Source organism: Cetorhinus maximus, chromosome 16 (assembly GCF_964194155.1).
Source record: "Cetorhinus maximus chromosome 16, sCetMax3.hap1.1, whole genome shotgun sequence".
In the NCBI taxonomy this organism is placed as follows: Eukaryota; Metazoa; Chordata; class Chondrichthyes; order Lamniformes; family Cetorhinidae; genus Cetorhinus; species Cetorhinus maximus.
The window spans coordinates 71,603,409-71,625,058 of NC_135894.1; the positions used below are offsets into that span (position 1 = coordinate 71,603,409).

The 21,650-nt window shown below is 43.7% G+C and overlaps 1 protein-coding gene across 8 annotated transcripts in view; it reads right to left on the reverse strand.

Moving 5' to 3' along the window:
* The window catches only part of bbx (BBX high mobility group box domain containing), a 206,377-nt gene that overhangs the window by 27,712 nt on the left and 157,015 nt on the right, over nucleotides 1–21,650 (reverse strand). For all 8 annotated transcript variants that reach the window (XM_078560039.1, XM_078560038.1, XM_078560034.1 and 5 more), the window contains 4 exons: nucleotides 13,312–13,510; nucleotides 10,801–10,868; nucleotides 9,271–9,351; nucleotides 7,119–7,881 (listed from right to left, as the gene is read on the reverse strand). In XM_078560039.1, coding sequence (XP_078416165.1) covers nucleotides 7,119–7,881; nucleotides 9,271–9,351; nucleotides 10,801–10,868; nucleotides 13,312–13,510 — 1,111 coding nt within the window. The remainder of the gene's footprint in view (nucleotides 1–7,118; nucleotides 7,882–9,270; nucleotides 9,352–10,800; nucleotides 10,869–13,311; nucleotides 13,511–21,650) is intronic.

Sequence of the window (21,650 nt, forward strand, 5' to 3'; positions counted from 1 at the left end):
GGGGAGAAGTCTATCACACTTCTGACTTGTGCCTGTGGAAGGAAGGTCATGAAGCAGCTGAAAATGGTTGGGTGTAAGAAACTGCCCTGAGGAACTCCTGGGGCTGAGATGATTGGCCTCCAACAACCACAACCATCTTCCTTCATACAAAATAAGACTCCCAATCCTACCAATTTCAAATTTACTGGAGCTCCTTAGTGCCACACTTAATCAAATGCTGCCTTGGCATCAAGGGCAGTCACTCTCACCTCATCTCAGGAGCTCAGCTCTTTTGTCCAAGACTGAACCAAGGCTGTGATGAGGTCTGGAACCCAAACTGAGCATCAATGAGCAGGTCATTGGTGAGCAAATGCCGCTTGATAGCACTGTTGATGACACCTTCCATCACTTTACTGATGATTGAGAGTAGGCTGCTGGGATGGTAACTGACCAGTTTGAATTTGTTGTGGACAGGATATACTTGGGCAATTTTCCACTTTGTTGGATAGATGCCAGCATTGTAGCTGTATTGGAAGAGTCACGCAGTTTATAGTTAGTCAAGCAGTTGCATGAGGGAAGCAAGGGGCGGCTGAGTAAATGGAGGCAAATTATGCTTTTGCTGATGAGTGTGGAGTGAGCGAGTAATAAACAGTGTGCAGCAAGTTAGGAAATCTTGATTCTTTGCCACCTGGGGGTTGACTTCATTACCTTGAATAAGTGAATTTCCACTGTAATGTTTTGTGTCTTTACAACAACTTGTATTTTCATAGTTCCTTTAACATAGTAATAAAAAGCCAAGGTTCTTCAAAAAAGCTTTATCAAACATCATTTCACACAGAACCACATAATATCATCTTAGGACAGGTAAGAACATAAGAATGTAAGAGATAGGAGCAGGAGAAGGCCATTTGGCCCTTTGAGGCAATCATGCCTGATCTTCTACCTCAACTCTCCCTTTCCACATAGCCCTTGGTTCCCCTAATATCCAAAAATATATCAATCTCTATCCTGAATAAACTCAATGACTGAGCGTCTGCAGCGTTCTGGGGTAAAGAATTCCAAAGATTCACAACCCTTTGAATGAAGATATTTCTCGTCACCTTGGTCCTAAATGGCCAACTCCTTATTTTGAGAGTGTGATCACCAGTTTTTGACTTTCCAGGGAAACATCATCCATGCCTGAAGGCCTTTAAGAATTTTACGGGCAGAATTCTACCCCCGTCGGCAGGGGTGGGGGGGGGGGGGAGGTTGTGCGGGGGCGGGCGCGAACCCAATCGGGGCTCCTGATCAGGTCCACGCTGCCATTTTACGTGGGCCGGCCAATTAAGGCCCGCCCAGCATGACGCACACCCGGAAGCGCTGAGTGCTCCCTGTGCGGGCAGAGGGGATTCCCTGAGCCGGGACCTGCAAGCCTGTGCTCTTTCACGCATGTGCACGAAAGAGCGCAGAAATCCGTGCCTCAGGGAGATTAGTTAAAGTTTTCTGAAAGCTAAATAAAGGAAAGAAAATATTTTAAGCTCATGTGAGTGTGTCACATGAGCTGGGATACGTCAAGGAACATTAATGAAAAACTTCATTTAATTTATAAAAACTTCACCCCGCCCGTGGATGAGGTTCCATGAAAAATGCGAAGGCCGCCTGGGCTCTTCACCTGCCCGCCAACCTTAAGGTTGGACGGGCAGCTCATTTAACTATTTTAATTTGTTTTTAACAGGCCTTAATGGGCCTTTGACGGTTCAACTGGAAATCTAAATGATGCGCAGTGACATCGGGATGCACGCCCGGCATCACCATGCATCATTTTACATGTTGGCGAGCGGGTCCTGCCCCCCACTCGCCGACCCGAAAATTCTGCCCTATTTGTTTCAATGTGATCACCTCTCATTCTTCTAAACTCTACGGAATTTAATGTGCAAATCATTGTTCATAAATTGAGTAAAGGGTGAATCTGGAACCAGTCTTTTGCTTAAAAAAGGTTAATTCACAAAACCAGAGTGCACTGGCACAGAATTCCCATGGCCCCCCCACCAACCCACCCACAGCAGTGTACACTGGTTCTTATACAATTAAGAATAATTCTCTAATCTTTCCCCAATAAGCAACAGGTGCTCTCACTTATAAACTAAAGGATGCACTTTATTGTAAATGGATTCCAACATTAACTGTTTGGTTTAGTCAACTCAATCCCTCCTCATAGAACAATCCTCTCATCCCAGGAATCATACTGGTGATCCTTTGTTGCGCTCCCTTTAAGGGAAGTATATCTTTCCTTAGGTAGAGAGACCAAGACTGTATGCAATACTCCAGGTGTGGTCTCATCTAGGCCCTATATAATTGAAGTAAGACTTATTTCTCTTCTACTCCAATCTGTTTGTAATAAAGGTTAAAATCTGCCTTCCTAATTGCTTGCTGTACCTGCATGTTAACTTTCTATGTACAAGGACACACAGGTCCCAATGAATACCAACAATTCCCAAACTCTGACCATTAAAAAATATTCTGCTTATATTTTTCCTACCAAAGTGGCTAACTTCATATTTCTATACATTATTTTCCATCAGCCATGTTCTTGTCCACTCACTTAACATGTTTTTTTATTTCTTTGCAGTCTCTTTGCATCCTCCTCACAGTTTACTTTCCCATCTAATTTTGCATTGTCAACAAACGTGGATACATTACACTCATCTAAGTCATTGATACAGCCCAGGGTTTTCCAGCCCCGTCATGGTGGGACCTGCCGCGGGAGATTGGCAGCCCAGCCAAAAGTCCACTGACTTTCGGCAGGATCTGCCAATCCTGGTGGTGGGTGGGGCCAGAAAATCCCACCCATAGACTGTAAATAGCTGAGGCCCAAGCATTGCTCCTCACAGTACTCCACTAGTTACAGCCTGCCAACCCAAAATGACCTGCTTACTCCTATTTGTTGTAAAAATCACCAAAAGATTGATCAAAGAGATAGGTTTTAAAGGGGGAAAGGGAGGTAGAGGTGGAGGGGTTTTAAGGGGTAATTCCAGAGCTTAGGACCTCAACAGCTGAAGGCACAGCCACCAATGGTGAAGCACAAGAGGCCAAATTGGAAGAGTGCAGATGTGTCAGAAGGTTGTAGGGCTGCAGATTACAGAGATAGGGAGGGGAGTGATGGGGAAATGAAACTTGGTGAGAGGTACGAAATGAGCAGCAAAGTTTTAATCGGCCATGAGTTTATGGAGGGGAGAAATTGGAAGGCCAGCCAGGGCTGGAAAAGTCAAGTCAAATAGAAGTAACAAAGACACAAATAAGGGTTTCAACAGAAAATGAGCTGAAGTTGGAGTGCAGTCAGGCAATGTGGAAATCTGTGGTCCAAGTGATGCCATGCTCATCTCCACGTCAAAGAGGACACCGAGGTTATGAACAGTCTGTTTTAGCCTCAAACTGTTGCCAGAGAGAGGGATGGAATTGGTGGCTAGGGAGTGGAGTTTGTGGCAGGGACGAAGACAGTGGCTTTATGCAGTCGCAATGCACTGATTCTCCAGAAAACCCTTCCTTAAATGTTTCTCATACGTAGCCATTATTATGGAAACATTTGCAACACTGCCATCTATTGACCATTATAATACTGGGCAAAATAACACAAGAATTTCTTGCCATATATGCATGTTGTCACCCAAATTAACCTTCAGGGATAGCCATGGAAAATGAAAACTTATACAATCTGGTTGCAAAAATATCTTATCAAACATTATTAAATATTAAAGGCTATTTTTTCAACTTTGTATTGAAATTCCAGTCCTTACAGCTTTTGAAAGCTGCAACATCAGAACCCAGAGTAAATAAGAAACACAATAAAACAGCTTCACTCTACACTAGACTTGAGGGAGAAAAAGGGTAGCCAGGGGAGACCATGGTAGAGGTCAGAGCTGAAGGTTAGTACAACTCATTGCACAGGAATTCCATGGAAAGGAGACAAGTGCTGAGAGATACTTAATGTATGCCAACACTGACAAATCAGTATTTGAGGCCATGTCAATATTTGATGAGAAAAATCAACATACTCTGTCTGAGCCCTTCGAGGTACAACTGTCGATGGAAAGGATTCCAGTCACTGCACACTACAGGCAGGAATTGCCATGAAAGCAGGTACGCAGCAGCTGGGGACCCAGTGATGAGCAGCAGCACAGAGATGAGACAGTAGGAGATTGATGGCAATGAAAGGGGAGACAGAAGGCAGGAGAAACTGGGAGTGTTACTTTGACGTAGGGAGGAAAGAACAATGTCAGCATTAACTGACAGGAAATGGAGACATTGCGCGACGTGGAGTGGAAAGAGTGCTGGCTAGAAACGACAAGAGAGAGAGAGAGAGATAGCATGACTGAACAAGTGACACTTGTCATGTTAAAGCTGGAGGGCCAGCTTTAATCAGTGAAGTACAGGAGAAGAATAGCACCAGCTTGAATGGTATTGCAGGGTGGGGAGCAGGGGGACTTTGAAAAGGACCGGCTTGAATTGGGAGTCCAGGGAAAGGGGAAGGGAACAATGCTAAGTTGAATTGAGAATAGAAATGTAAAATAACTTCTTCCCGACTGGGGGCGCCGGGAGTAGGGGTGATGAAAGAAGTACAGGGTTGAGCTGAGGGGAGATTTTGGGAAGAGTGCTAGGTTGAGCTGGGAGGGCGAAAGAGGAGTTTCTCTGTGAACGGGTGAGAAGTTGGGACAACGTCTCTGTGAATTACGGCTTTTTGAACTACAGCTGAGGTTTAGGTGTGGGACAGTGACTGCTAAGGGTCACTTTCTTTTAAATCACAATTTACAATTATCATTCAGTGAGCAGAGCTACATATGTATAAATATAAGCGCAGAATGGCTTAAGATTTCAAGAGAAGCTCCTAGGCCAGAGGTTCCCAAACTATTAGTGCTAAATTCTGCAGAATTCTTGTCTCATGCAGAAATCCTTGCCTCCCTGTGGGCCGGACAACCTGTGTTTCTCAATTCAGGTTTCAGCAATTGGTATCATTGTACTTGTAGAAGAGAAATACCAATGCCTGATTAAAGAGCTGAAATGGTGTTCAGTATGGTTAATATAGTATTCCAAAAGTGTTTTTCTCATTCATAATGTCTTCATTTTTCATGTAAGTACCATTCATAAAGCCCAGTAATCCAGTTATAGCCCTATTCAGGGTGAAGTCAGACATACCAAACTCCCCACAGAAATAACGCTAACTGAAGGACGCCAAAAACACCTGGGCCGGACAACCTGTGTTTTTCAATTCAGGTTTCAGCAATTGGTATCACCGTACATTGTGGAAGAGAAATGCCAATAATATCTTCAATGCCTGACAAAATCACACCTGAAACTAGTTTGAATTTTTAACATTGGGCACACTTGGTTGACATGGAACAAGGCTTCAATTAACACCAGGGCCACAGGTCAATGTATGAATATTGTGTGCGCTCATGTAGAAAAACAGGGTATTTGCATCATGACTTGATAGTGTGCACAATTCAACAATTAATTGACTTATAACTGGAACACAGTCTATGTGCACCATCTATAACAACAAAAACTTATATTTATATGGCACCTTTAACATAATGAAACGTCCCAAAGTATTTTACAGGAGTATTATAAAACAAAGTATGACACCGAGCCACATAAGGAGATATTAGGTCAGATGACCAAAAGCTTGGTAGGTTTTGAGGAGGAACACAAGGTAGAGAGGCGGAGGAGAGGTGTAGGGAGGGACTTCCAGAGCTTGGGGCCTAGGCAACTGAAGACATGGCCACCAATTGGTGCAGCAATTAAAATTGAGGACACATAACAGGCCAGAATTAGAGGAGTGCTTGTGGGGCTGGAGAAGATTACAGGGATAGGGAGGGGCGAGGTAATGAACGGATTTGAAAATAATGATGAAAATTTTTAAATCGAGGCATTGCTTAACTGGGGGCCCATGTAGGTCAGCGAACACAGGGGTGATAGGAGAAAAGGACTTGCTGCAAGTTAAGGCACGGGCAACAGAGAGTTGGATGTCTTCACGTTTATGGAGGCTAGAACATCTGGGACCAGCCAGGGGTGCGTTGGAACAGTCAAGTCTAGAGGTAACAAAGGCACGAATAAGCAGCAGATGAACTGAGAAAGAGGCGATGTTACGGTGGTGGAAATAGGCGATCTTTGTGATGGCATGAATACGGGGGCAGAAGCTCACCTCGGGATCAAATGCAACACCAGGGCTGTGAATCGACTGGCTTAATCTGTTACCAGGGAAAGAGATGGAGTTGGCAGCTGGGAAGCTGGGTTTGGAGCAGGGATGGAAAACAATGGCTTCAGTCTTCCCAATATTTAATTGGAGGAAATTTCTGCCAAACCAGTCCTGGATGTCAGATAAGCAGTCTGATAATTTAGCAGCTATGGAAGAGTCGAGGGAGCTGGTGGTGGCATAGAGTTAGGTATCACCAGCTTACATGTGAAAACTAATGCTTTGCCTTGAATAATGTCGTCGAGGGGCAGTACGTAGATGAGAAATTGGAGGGAGCCAAGGATAGATCTTTGGGCACACCTGACGCAATGGTGTGGAACCAGGAAGAGAAGCCATTACAAGTGATTCACTGACTACAGTTAGATAGATAAGAATGGAACCAGGTGAGAGCGGTCCCACTCAGCTGGACGACAATGGAGAAGTATTACAGACGGATGGTGTGCTCAAGTGCATTAAAGGCTGCAAACAGGTCAACAAGGATGAGCAGGAAAAGTTTACCTTTCCCATGATCACACAGGGTGTCATTTATGACTTTGATAAGAGCTGTTTTGATATAACTTGTGCTTTAATTCATCTCATTGCACACATTGCTAGCTCCCTCTCATTTCCCCCACTTACAAGCCATGCACTACATCCAGACTAAAGCCAGGGGAGCAAGCTGTTTTGGTTGTATCTGTCTATGTTGCTCATCAAACAGATGCTAGGAAGCAAGAGATAGCACTGTCCCTTTTGAATTTGGCTGTTCATTGTGGAGAAGTACCTCATTTGTCTTTGTGCCTCTCCAGTTGAGATCAAGAATTAACTGAAACCATACATTATATCCTTCATTCATTGTGTAGTGTATTAGCACATCAATAACCCTGCAAATTGCACATTCAAGGGGAGTTTGATTCAGAACCGTTTGACTTACCTCTGTCGACATTAGCCCGTAAAGATGTCAACATGCCTTCTGACACCAAAGTTTTATAAAGAGCACCTTTACATGATCGTTCAGATTTTCTGGACCCAGATGCTTCTGTTTTTTTACTGATTTCCTTGTTCTCAGCTTTCACTTCACCTAGTGCATTATGGGAAAGTAGTTGCTCAGTGACAGAAAAAGTTTCAGTTTTGACTGGGCTGATGGTAACCTTCTCGAGATCAGAAACCTTTGCGTGTTTGTTGAGTTCTGAAATCTTTTCAGCAGGTAATTTTATTTGTTTTGGTTTCATTTTTTTCTTTGGTGGGCTAGAGACAGAGTGTAACAGATTTTCAGTTGACTTTGCTGAGCATCGTCCACTTTTCACTGGGCTTCCTGAAGGTTTTTCAGTACCCCAGTCACCCTTAGCAACAGCATCAATTGTGTACATTAAGCTTTCCATGTCAGACTCTGACGATTTCCGTTTTTTCCCGCTTTTTTTAAATGTCTGTTTTTCAGCTTTGGTAGTTTCGAGTTTGACTTTTTTTTTCTTCTTCTTTTTAATTTTTTCACTTTTGTTAAGACTTGTCACAGAAGTGTCAGTTAACAAAGACAGCGATTTGTCATTAGTAGTCCAATCCTGTGGTTTAATATCATTGTTATTCTTTGTACCTAATCCAGGATTAACGGTGGGGACTTCAGACGTGTGCCCATCCTCTGAGGTACCTGTAGGAGGCTCATTTTTTACTCCTTCTGTCACCAACCGGTCCGAACACATCTGAAGCAAAAAACCAATACGTAACAATTAAACAGAAACTTTAGAGGAACATCTTGGCTAAAAACTCCTACAATTTCCACTGCCACTTAAGATAATGGAGGACAACATGCAAAGAGGGCTGCCAACTCAGGTTGGATTTATTCCTGGAAGTTTCATCACATGACCTCACATTGCCAACCATCTCATCAAGTCAAACAAGCTCCCCCCACCCCATCTTTATTTATAACTAATAAATAAGTATTCAATTTCTTTTAAATTAACAACCCCATATGTCAGTTGTGGTTCAGTTGGTAGCACTCTTGCATCTGAGTGAGAAGGTTGTGGGTTCAAATCCCACTCCAGAACTTCAGCACAAATATCAAGGCTGACACTCCAGTGCAGTACTTAAACTGTGCTGCACTTTTGGGGGTGCATTCTATCAACGTGACCGTAAACCTTTCAGGAGCACGCGAAAGATCCCATGCCACTACTTCAAAAGAAAAGGGGAGTTATACTCTGGTGTTCTGGCCAATATCCATCCCTCAATCAGCATCACTAAACAGATTATCTGTTCATTATCACATTGTGTTGGGAGCTTGCTGTGCTGCTGCATTTCCTACATTACAACAGTGAACAAACAATAAAAGTACTTTATTGGCTGAACAGCCATTCACTGAATTGGAAGATGAATAGAAACTTTGGCCGGGATTTACCGGCCCCGTCGTGGGTGGGACCCGCTGTGGGTGAGGCCTCGCCCCAGCTAGAAGTCCATTGACTTGCAGCGGGACCGGAAGATCCTGGCGGCGGGCGGGTGCGGGAAATCCCGCCCTTTATCCTACAATTTGATTGAGATTGGATCTGAGCACCTCCCAACTTAACCTGTTCTCTTTAAACCCTTGTGACCATAGATGAGTCAGCAGATGTTTCAAGCTGTCACCCATGGGTGATGGCATTTGATGCCTCATTGTATTTAGTGTATGTATTGACAATACCATTATTAATCCAAAAGCACAGGAAAATAAATATTAAATGTTCAAAATGCACCAAAAGTTTACTTGACTTTGGTAGTTGAGTTGATAACTTGAATACCAATCCGAGATTCTATCAGCTGCATAATGTTGTGAACCATTTTAGCTTTTACTTTTAATCTGTTTTTGTATAAGCAAGTTTACTGTCCTGTTCTTCTCACAAGGGTGCACAGGTGCATTCTCTTTTGAATTGTACAGCCGATTGTGAAGCCTCAATTGTGAAAGGTTTACATACTGATGGGGGTAATTTATTTTTCTGTAAAACACAAGTTGTTTTATTCACCATAAACTCACACACACATTCCAGTAGAAGAACTAAGCCATTTCTGAAACTAACATCAATATATTTCTTTATGCATCATTCCAGTCCCAGGAAGCATACCTCTGCTAATTGAAACAATGCTGAATTCCCACACTGCTTTGACGAGTCAGGGACTCCTGATGGTGCTGTATTGGAGGAGATCTGCATGACGTAAAAAAAAGAAACCAGTTTCAGCTGAACCATCATACCTTTCACTGTAATAATTCCATTTCTTAGAGAGGAAAGAAAAAAGAAAACTATTAAGTTTTGAGCACTTAATCATCAGGGTTCAGTAAGTGGGTGCTAAATTGTAAGGTCTTTAGCGAGGGCAGAGTTTTAAGATTTTTTGCCACCTACTATTTTGCCAGTCCCTTTCCAGCTCTGCAAGTAGAATTTATAACATGTAGCAGTATTCGTACATAATTAAATGAACAGTATCCACTTGTGAGTGATTACACAAGAATAGTAAATTCATACTAAGGTACAAAATAAAAAAGTGGGAGACATCACTAGGAAATGCTTAAAGCATGAAATATTGGGAATTAGACTAAGATCCAACATAATTCTGAAGGTCACCAGTGGAGAGCACTGAATGCTCCCTAACCACTCTTGACCATCTCAAGAAGTTAAGAGGCCAACGTGCAAAGGTTTTATCTATACAGCCTGCATAAATAACTATAGATGCAGCACCACAATGTGGTCAAAACTATCAGATTCACAATGCAATCATCAATCCACACTGGTATCCTCAATCCTGCCTCCAGCAACAAAGATTTTGTTGGGTACTGACAAGTGACCTCCAGTGAAAAATACATAATACCCTTCCCTGAAGTATAAGCAAATAAAGGGCACACTTAGAGTTCAACCTTACTGTGTTTGACCATAAATTGCAGACGTTGGCGAAATTGAATTTCTCCAGTTTAGTTAGCAATGACAATGTCTCTCCATGAGCTCTAAGACTATAAAGAGAATATTTGAGTTTATGTTCCAGCAAACATTCAAAAATGGCAAATCTTTTGGTGTGTGAGACAATGCATGTGCTGCTCATAGCAGGAGAGAAAAAAACTAAAGGCACAACCCAGAATAAGTCCTCATACAAGGTGGAATGGAAAAAGAGCATCTGACAACAGATTGCCTTAAAAGGAAATGCACCATCCTCTCCCCACGGAATAGTAACACCCTATTTTATGTGAACAATAATAAAGGATGAACAACGTCAAAAGTATGGAAAATATTCAAATGTAGTGGAAATACTTGACAAGGGTTGAGCATAGTGGTGACAGAGGTAGAATTAGATCTGCAAGTGTTTGAGGGCATCAGGTTTATTACCAAGAGCAAATTTTGTTCAATATGAATTGACCTACAAAACGACTGTCTGTTACTATAAGCCATGCTTTCTCTTAACTATTCAGATTAATGAACAATTTTACTTGCTCTCATTGTATTTTTAAATTATGGAGTAAAAGGCAGAACTAACAGCATAGTGAACATAGCTGCAGTGTATGCCTAAGTGCAGTAAAGTATAATGTTGTTATTCAATCTCAAGTTCCGAAAGCAAGTTCGGAAAACAGTATGTATACACTGAGGTCAAAGCCATTTCTATCAACTTACCTCCTTGGCTGTCAAGGCATGTTCTCCTGCTAAGAGCAGCATACTTAGTCCTCCCATTTGAGTGGGATCTATCAGTAAAGAGATGCATGTGTTATTCATTCCTGAAGTAATCCCATTTCAATACCACCTTATATCTCTAAGAATCTCTACTTGAATAATTTAAATGTACAATGAAATACTTTCAAGTACAATCACTTGTGTAAACAAACACGGCAGCCATGTTGGACATGGATGGGAAAGTCCTCAAGTTATATCCTTGGCCTTTGCTCAGGTAAACTGACCTTAGCCAGCCCAGTACTGGGCTTCAGTGGATAGGAAGGCGGAAATCTGAGCCCAAGCTTCGTACTCATTATCGCAATCTAGCAATCTCCATTAGATGTTGTGTGCGCGCACACATCAGGTGAAAATAGGATTTGATCACGTCACGGATGCCCATGAGGAACAGCTTTCTAATACTGACTGTGTTATTGGCTGATGTCTTCCATCTGTCATTTTCAGACATTCATAAATAGTAGAACAGTAACTGAAAATAAACTTTCCGCCTCGTGAAAACGTGCTCAGCTTTTGGGGGCTTCTGCTTTCTGGCACATGACTGCAAAGAATTCAGTGCTTAAAAGCAGCAAAGTAACGGCAAGATGTGGATCCCAAATTCTCTGTTTTCTTCCCTTACTGAGAAATCAATTACAAACACATCATTGAACCTGATTCGCAGTAAGAAAGAGACATTTTCATAAATAATTTGACAATCAATTTTTGTTGCCCCCAGCAACCCTAAAAAGGTTTATGGGCGGGGGAAGAGGTGAGAAGAAAAAAACAGCTTTAATTACCTTTAACTGAATGCAGAATTTATTATGGTTTTTATAAAATGCTGATGTATGTCCCTTTAAGGCTACAAAGCGTAATTGCACTAAATGTTTGAAATTAAAGCTTGAGCCAATTACAGTTCTGAGTGAAATTCTTTCTTAGCTTATAAAAGGTTTGGAATTTTAAGTAAAATCATTCTCAGCGTTGACTGTGGCCAGGATTTTCCCCCCGTTGAGGGGGAAGTTGAATTGCGGGTGCGCACAGGCACGCTTCTGATCGGCATCCCCGATCGGGGGCGCGGCGCCATTTTACGTGTGCAGGCCAATTAAGGCCCGCCTAGCGTGATGTTCGCACGGAAGCGCTATGTGCTTCCTGTGCGGGCGGGGGGGAATCCCAATATCGAGAGTGCGCTCTTTTGCGCATGTGCACAAAAGAGCGCACTCATCTCCCTGAGGCTAAGTGCAGCCTCAGGGAGATCGGCTCAAAATGTAAAAAAGCTAAAAATAGAAAAATAAAATTTCCCTAACATGTCCCCTCATGTGACACTGTCACATGAGTTGGGACGTATCCATAATTTTTACAGAAACTTTATTAAAAATTTTAAAAGCTACATGAAACCTCATCCCACCCGTGGATGAGGTTTCATACTTTTTCTAGTTCCTGCTGGGGTTCCTGGCCTGCCCGCCAACCTTAAGGTTGGACGGGCAGGTCCACTAATTAGTTTAATTACTCTGTCAATGGCCTCAATTGGCCATTGACAGGTCGGCAGGCGCATAGCTGATTTTGCTGAGCCCCCGCCTACCTGAAAATTTAAATGGGGCGCGGTGACGTCGGGGGTTCCGCCCCCCCGCTCGCTGACGGGGAAATCCTGCCCTGAAAGTTTAACTCGCAAATGGTAAGGAACTGTAGAGAAATGAATGTCCTGGAATGGGGTGTCCTGATTTTAAAATAGTTCTGCATTTGTCACAATATGTGATATCTGGAGTGTTGGCATTCAGGATAAGAAACTGGGTTCTCATTTAAAACTGGCAAAGTGGGCTGCAAAACTGGAATGTGCCGCTGTATACGTTGGCCCAAGGCTTACTCTGAATTGAGCCTTGGGCCTCATTTTCTCAAGACTGGACACCAAAGGTAGGTTACAATAAAGCTAGAAAAAGAAAGAAGAGCATGTACCAGGTTTTGATCGTATTTGGGGTCAAGGGGTGCTACATGGGACGTTAGACCCCCCACTTAGTGTATTTAAAGCGCATCATGCCTGTTTCAGGCAACCACTCTGGACTTCCAATACTGTACTTCCGGTAGGAGAATCTGGGCACGGCTGACGGAAATTCATCCCACAAACACTCTCCACTCAGGAATCAGGTGTGACGTGGGCCATTTCTCCAACCTTGTTTTTAAACATTACATAGATAACAGATAAATAAATCCATGGTGTAGTGTGGTATGGTGCCATTCAGCTCAGTAAATTAAAGGGTGGAGTCGAATGGGGCAGAGTCAGTTCCTAATTACAAAGTGCCATTGGAAAAATTCTGGGAGCAAGTCACCCATCAGGTCCCAAGGCATAGGGCATGAGGAGGAAGGGGAGAGAAACAAAGAACTGGAAAAAAAATAATTTTTAAAGGAATTGTTTTGTCAAAACAAAGGTGTCCTTGTTGCTCATATTGTAAAATATGATGATTCCTTTTAAATCATCATGGGATTAAGTACCTGCCATGGCAAAGTTGATTTGTGGCATTTCCTCAGCCTTTACCACTCTTTTGGTGATGGGAAACTCCTTTGCAGGTTCTGTTGGAAATGTCCACAGCTTCTTCCTTGTTGTGACACTAGGTGATGGACTCTTCAATGGCTTGTTTGTTGTTGGACACCACTTGTAACCAGGGTTGGCCTTCAGAAAAGCATCCTTGTACTAAGAAAAAGTAACACGAAGAATTATTAACAGAAATAATCCAATACCATTTTAATCCACAATAGGCTTGCTGTCACAACAAACTACCTTAAGAGCAGGAACATTCCCAAATCATGATAAACCTCTGCACAAGTTTCAGAAAGCATAGTTTAGAGTGCAATTTGCAGTAATTTAGCATATGCACTCCAGAGGATTTGAGCTGGGCTTTTTACTACAGATGTTTAAATGGTAAGCACAGTCCTACAACTAGGTTACATTCTAGTCTATAGAATCAATTATGTCATGTTGATGGGTGCAATTATCTATGACATTATAAATCCTCAATAACCAACAAACAGCAGCAAACACAAAAAGCATAGCAAACAGGGATACAGTGTCTGAGGGATTTGATTTCCAATGAGCTGTATGATCCTGATAATCATTTTTGTGGTACAGAGCTCCTATTACCCCTGAAGCTTGATAGTTTGTAACAATGCAAGCTGTCTGTTTGAAAAAATCAACTTGAATGAACCTGCTATTCTTGCATTCTTATGTACTTAAGCCACTTGTAGTTAGATTCACAATACAGACAGTGGCTTCCAAGTGCCAAGAGAGAATCAATCGAACGTTAAAGCAGATTGCAGGGAATTAGCTGCTAACGCGGGTCACTCATGAAGGTACGACGATTCACTTTACCATCTCCAGGCTGTGAAAAAAAAAGTTTCTGATCTCTAACCAGTGTCCTTTTGGAATTGTTTGGATGCTGAAATATGCAGGTCACTTGTAGCCACGATCCAACAGTCCGCCGGTGTTTACTGTCCGAACTCACACATTAATGATCAATCAGGCAAGGTATCAAGTGGGCTACTATCAGTTGCCTACGATGAAAATTGGAGAGTGGAAACAGATGGCGTGGAGAGGGGCAAAAATAAAAAATCCACTTAAATGGTTGCTTTGGGAGACATATTCTGATAATTCACTGTGTCACGTGAACATATTCAATTCAGAAATGAGGTGAGTCAAAGTTGAAGAAACAAGTTCCACCTCTCCCAAATTATCATGCCCTCTACCAACCAACTCTTCTCCAACTGATCACAAACTCACTGTGCCTCATGACACCCATGGAGTATTATTGCATCACTGTATCCCCCACACACCCCTACAATATCCCTACTCAAAAAAAGGCAAACTAAAATTAGCTAAAGTGTGGGGGGCGAGGGGGTGGGGGTGGTGGAATCAACAAGGTGATTAGGCAAATAGTACAATTTTTTTTTGGTGCCATCAAGACAATATTTTAGCTTATCTCTGTGTCATCATGTTTTCCCACAAGAAAACTCTGGCCCTGCTATAAAAACAGATGATAAATAAATTCTTGTTTTGTGCCCTTACGGCATTTGTTCTCAAGTGCAGAGTTGTTTGACCTTTTTTTCTTGCACAATGATCCTGACCGCCATAAATAAATCTCTGCATTGCATTATTGCATACATTGCTGAAAATAATAATTCTGCTCTCGCTCACTGAAGTTCCTGACTACTCCTACATTTCAAAATCAATGTCTCAGATCTTCCAGTCAGTGTCGAAGAGGGAACGTCCGACACCGATTCCAATTTAATCTGCCCACTTACCATTTTACGCTACAGCCTTTGCACCTTCCGATGCTGGTCTCAGCAGGGATACAGGGATGATCACAGTCGGGAAGCAAACTGTCGGGCGTAATCCCAGCGCAGCCGTGCCCCCTTTTCTTATCATGAACTTCAGACACGCCCCTTAAAGTCCGTCTTTAGTTCATTGACTTACATTGTTTTAAATGGAGCTGACAACCTCAAACTGCACAGCCTCACCCTACTGACAGTGCTAAGCCCCCCTTGACGATGTTCATCCCCTCCCTCACCCTCATAAATGTTCAAGCCCCTCTCTCGCCTCCCCCATCTCATACCTGACAGTGTTAACCCCCTCAACCCACGAAAACATGCAAATGCTCAACCTGTACGTCCGTTCTGACAATGCTGACTCTATCCACATCAGCCAGACAGCAGCCAGGGATACTGGAAGGTCTGTCAGGGAGTGGGGGGGGATGGTGGGAGAGGGTGAGCACTGCCCAGGGTGCAGGAGAGGGTGAGCACTGCCCAGGGTGTGGGAGAGGGTGAGCACTGCCCGGGGTGCGGGAGAGGGTCAGCACTGTCCAGGGTGCGGGAGAGGGTGAGCACTGTCCAGGGTGCGGGAGAGGGTGAGCACTGTCCAGGGTGCGGGAGAGGGTGAGCACTGTCCAGGGTGCGGGAGAGGGTGAGCACTGTCCAGGGTGCAGGAGAGGGTGAGCACTGTCCAGGGTGCGGGAGAGGGTGAGCACTGTCTAGGGTGCGGGAGAGGGTGAGCACTGTCTAGGGTGCGGAAGAGGGTGAGCACTGTCTAGGGTGCGGGAGAGGGTGAGCACTGTCCAGGGTGCGGGAGAGGGTCAGCACTGTCCAGGGTGCGGGAGAGGGTCAGCACTGTCCAGGGTGCGGGAGAGGGTCAGCACTGTTTGGTGCGGGAGAGGGTGAGCACTGTCCAGGGAGCGGGAGAGGGTGAGCACTGTTTGGTGCGGGAGAGGGTGAGCACTGTCCAGGGTGGGGGAGAGGGTCAGCACTGTCCAGGGTGCGAGAGAGGGTCAGCACTGTCCAGGGTGCGGGAGAGGGTGAGCACTGTTTGGTGCGGGAGAGGGTGAGCACTTTCCAGGGTGCGGGAGAGGGTGAGAACTGTCCAGGGTGCGAGAGAGGGTCAGCACTGTCCAGGGTGCGGGAGAGGGTCAGCACTGTCCAGGGTGCGGGAGAGGGTGAGCACTGTCTGGGGTGCAGGAGGGGGTGAGCACTATCCAGGGTGCGGGAGAGGGTGAGCACTGTCTGGGGTGCAGGATGGGGTGAGCACTATCCAGGGTGCGGGAGAGGGTGAGCACTGTCCGGGGTGCGGGAGAGGGGAGCACTGTCCATGGTGCGGGAGAGGGTGAGCACTGTTCAGGGTGCGGGAGAGGGTGAGCACTGTCTGGGGTGCAGGAGGGGGTGAGCACTGTCCGGGGTGCGGGAGAGGGTGAGCACTGTCTGGGGTGCAGGATGGGGTGAGCACTATCCAGGGTGCGGGAGAGGGTGAGCACTGTCCGGGGTGCGGGAGAGGGGAGCACTGTCCATGGTGCGGGAAAGGGTGAGCACTGTCCAGGGTGCGGGAGAGGGTGAGCACGGTCTGGGGTGCAGGAGGGGGTGAGCACTGTCCGGGGTGCGGGAGAGGGTGAGCACTGTCCAGGGTGCGGGAGAGGGTGAGCACTGTCCAGGGTGCGGGAGAGGGTGAGCACTGTCTGAGGGCGGGAGAGGGTGAGCACTGTCTGGGGTGCAGGAGGGGGTGAGCACTGTCCAGGGTGCGAGAGGGGGTGAGCACTGTCCAGGGTGCGGGAGAGGGTGAGCACTGTCTGAGGGCGGGAGAGGGTGAGCACTGTCTGGGGTGCAGGAGGGGGTGAGCACTATCCAGGGTGCGGGTGGGGGTGAGCACTGTCTGGGGTGCAGGAGGGGGAAGGTTGGAGATAAACATTGCCAGGAAGGGCAGAGTTAACTTTGTTGGGTAGGGGTAAACATTTGCAGGACAGGGGCTGAACATTGCTAAGGCTTCTGGAGTGCTTTGACCCGCCAGCTGAGTTACTTGGGTCACTAGAGTTTCACTGGGTTTTATACCTGCTATGAAAAACTGTGCAAAAACCATGGTAAGAATTGTGTAAACAGCCTAAGTCTCTGTGGTTCTGGCCATCTGATCCCATTGTCTTTGGAATCATGCAGCAGTCCGGGCAGGGTAAAATGGCAATTGAAACTTTAAATTTCCCGCACAAGTACCATGGATGTGTGCACATGGTGGCTTCCTCAGGGTCCTGAGGTATATCAATGGTGTAAGTTGAGTCAGAGGCTTCGCACCATAATGGAAGATTTGGGCCAATATGCAAGGTCAGGAAGTAGAATCAGTATAGGTGGAGTTTGGGAATAACAAAGATCAGAAAATGCTGGTGGGAGCAATTTATAGGACCCCAATAAGTAGTTATACCAATGGAGAGGGCATTAAGCAAGAATTAATAGAGCTTGTAGCAAAGGCAATGCAATAATTGTGGTGGACTTAATCTTCATATAGACCATAAGGGTATCTATATTTTTAAATTTAATTTGTATCATTTTGAGGCAGATTGTACCTCAAAACAGAAGCTGAACTGAAAATTAAACTGTAAAGAAAGCAGGAAAAGGTAAACCTGGAAATAAAACTAAACTTCCCAGTCATTAAGGAAATCAGGAGCAAGCTGAAGTTGGGAAATCAAAACTGAAACCTTTTTGAAAGATATAAAAGGACACAGATCAGTCCAAGCTGTGCACTTGCAGTTGTTGAGTCCACTGGAGCAGAACTGACAAATTGAGGAAGACTCAGGAAGAGGAGGCTCGATCCAGAGAATAGACAAAGATAACAAGTTGCTGTAGCTGCTTCTGTTAGTTGAAGATAACAGTAGTGGCTCTACGCCAACCAGAAAGACTTGAGCAGGTTCTGCAAAGTGTGCCATTTGAGGTGAAGACCGTGCCTGTGGAACTCAGGTTGTTGCATGCTATCAGCTCCTAGAAGGATAGGAGCTGAAATTCCTTGTAAGGAGGATAGAGTTTGAAGTACTTTGTGACTCACTATGACCACTAAAATATGAGTGGACTGCTGAGTCAATTTCTTAAGATCTGTCTTAGTTGTAGTGTTTGCCATTTAAGGTGCAGTTTATAGGTTATATTTGACCACAATTTGGATGTTCGTTCATGTTTAACTCATGTTAATTCTGATATTAGAGTATAGGATATATGGTATTTAGTGTTTGCTTTGTTGACTCTTGTATAGCAAAAATTATTTTGTTTTAAACTGTGGAATCTTATGGCTTAATTCTCTTAGTAAATAACTGGGATTTCAATTCTGTTTACTTAAAAAAAAGTTACTGTTCTCCACCGAGATCATAACAAGCTTGGGGGCCCTTCACGGAATTTGAATCCACAGTTGTATGTGTGTGCTAGGACTTGGGGGGGTCAAGGCTAACAAAATTTTAGTATACTTATTGAAAATCAAAATGGCTTTTGTCACTTGCTACGACTTTTCTGGAGAGGGAAGATTTATCCCTGAGTGTTTTGCAACAATTAACCAAAGTTAGATTAATAACTTCAACCTTTCTGCTAATACCAGAGTTAAAAGCAGAGGCTAAAAAAGCAGACATAATTGAGGTAATAGCACAACATTTGGGATTGGAAGAAGAAAAGCCTGACCCAGGTAGAATACAGCTTGAGTTGCCTACAATTCAGCTGCAGATGAAGCAGCTTGAAATAGAAAAAGAGAAACATGAAAGATTGATCTTGAACTCCAGAGAGAGAAGTCAGCAAGGGAGGAAAGAGATAAGGAAAGCGTTTCAAAGAGAGAAAGAAATCAGGCAGTATGACTAAAGAAATGCTTAGGTTAGGGGGTGAAAGAGAGAGACTAACAGGTTGGATGAGTTGAGTCCCACTCCAAGCTCTGAGTTAACAAAAAATCTTCACCAAGTGCCTAAATTCACTGAGGACGGAGTTGAGAGATATTTTATCTTGTTTGAAATAGTGGCTACAAAGTGACAGTGGCCGGAATTTTCCAGCCCCTCATGCTGGCTGGATGTTCCGGTCCCGCCGATGCGAACAGAGATTTCAGTGGCTTGCCGGCCCCATCATGGGGGTGGGGCTGGAAAATTCCGGCTATGGACTCTTATTTTGCAGAGTGTTTTGGCCTTTCAGGAGAATGATCCTCAAATTATGAGACAGTTAATACTGGGGACCTTCACGCTTATGAGATTGGCCCCAATGCGTATCAATTAAAATTTTAGATTTTGAAAAAAAGGAATCAAACATTTATAGAATTTGCCAGGATGAAAGAAATGCTGCTTGACAGGTGGTTTCAATCAATGAAGTTAGAAGAAAGTTTTGAGAATCTGAGAGAGGTAATAATAATGGAAGAATTTTGAAACAGCATCCCAATAGCAGCGAGGGGACAACAGATCTCCATTACTAAACCCACAGGGAAACTGGAGGAAAAGAAAAGATTCTGGATTTACGGAGAAGGCAGAAGCTGTTCCAGTCAATAAAAATGATATAGAGAATAAAAATGATGTAAAGAAACCGGTATGTTTTCATTTCCATAAGACATGGCATGTGAAATGAAATTGTTGGAAGCTGAAAGTTAAATCAGTGGCAGTATAGGAATGCCTAAGGAGTCTTCGGGAGACTGCGAGTAAGGGGAACAGGTGATAAAACAATAGCAATAGTACAACTGCAGTGTGTTTCTTCAAAACCTACTAGCGCAGTGGATATGGCTCAGGGTAGTCAAGGGGATTCTTCCCTGGATACTGATGAAGTGAGTCAGGTTACTGGAGGTTACTGGATTTTGTCTCCAACAAAACAAATAAATTAATATTTTGAGAGATGCTGGGGCAGTTCAGTCATTGATGATGGCTGATGAGATTTGTCTTCCAGGTGGTTTGATGAAAAAAAAGTATTAATAGAGTGTATTCATGGGATTTATGAACCTGTTCCCTTGTAAAAATTTAATTTATGAAGTGACTTAGTAAACAGAATTCTTACTGTGGGAATTGTTCCTAGTTTACCTATTGAAGGGGAACAGGAGAAAAGGCAGGATCTGAGTTATGACAATTCTATTATGCTTAAATTCTGCTAATCCTACTTGTTATATTTACTTACTTTTGTTTTGTTTAAGCCCTTATAACTTCTTAACTACGATATGTGTAATTGTTAAATGTGAAACGGTTACCCGTGCAGCGTGTAATAAGCTATTTGTTAAAATATTTATGATGACAAGAACTTGTTGCATTTCAAAGCTATTGTAAATAACCCTTCACTACAGTAAAGCTTTCCTTTTCCCAAGGGGTATAGACAAGGTTGATTGTATAAATAGGCTAAAAGGTATGGCGATAAATAAACAGTGGGAAACATTTAATGAAACAATTCAAAATGTTCAACAAATGTACATCCTGTTAAAAAAACAAAAACTGAGAAAAAGATCCATCCATTGTTTACTTAAGGAACTTTAGTATTAGATTAAAAGAGGCTCAGGGTGTTGTAAAGGTTAGTGGCAAGCCTGAGGACTAAGAGTGTCTTAGAAACCAACAAGGAGCCACCAAAAGTAAATTTAAAAAGTAATATAAGAGCGTTAACTAGCCAGGAAAATAAAAACATATTGTAGAAGCTTTTACAAGTATATTAAAAGGAGGGACATGTCTTAAAATTTTTTCTTTTCTTTATTAAAATTTTGGGGACTTAAACTAATCTCCCTGAAGCAGCTCTGTGCCTCGAGGAGATTTCTGCGTTCTTTCGCTTGCACGCGTGAAAGAGCACAGGCCCCGATTCAGGGAATCCCCTCCCCCCCGCCACCCCTCCCAACCTCCTCCCAATTGAGCGCTCAGCGCTTCCAGGCGCACATCATGTTGGGTGGGCCTTAATTGGCCCGCCCACATAAAATGGCGGCGCAGACACCCCCCCCAACGGGGGGAAAATTCTCCCCATGGTTTTAAGAAAGTGAAGTCCTGTTTGACAAATTTATTAGAGTCTTCTGAGGATGTAACTAGTAGGGTAGATAAAATAGAACCTGTAGATGTAGTATGCTTGGATTTCCAAAAGGCATTCGATAAGATGCCACACAAAAGGCAAGACAAGGGCTCGTGGAGTTGGGGTAATATATTAGCATGGATAGAGCACTGGTTAACAGACAGGAAGTAAAGAGTGGGATTAAATCGGGCATTTTCAAGTTGGCAAGCTCTAACTGGTGGAGTGTTGCAAGGATTAATGCTGGGGTCTCAGCTATTTACAACCCACATTAATGACTTAGATGAAGAGGCAGATCTAAATTTGCTGATGACACAAAGCTGGGTGGGAACATAAGCTGTGAGGACACAGAATCTGTAAGCAATATATACAGGTTAAGTGAGTGGGCAACAAGGTGGCAGATGAAGTATAATGTCAGGAAATATGAAGTCATTCACTTTGATAGTAAGAATGGAAAAGCAAAATTTGTTTAAAGCCATGAAACTTGGAGATGTTGATGTTCAGGGGGAATTGGGTATAATCATACAAGGAACACAGCAAGTTAACATGCAGGTACA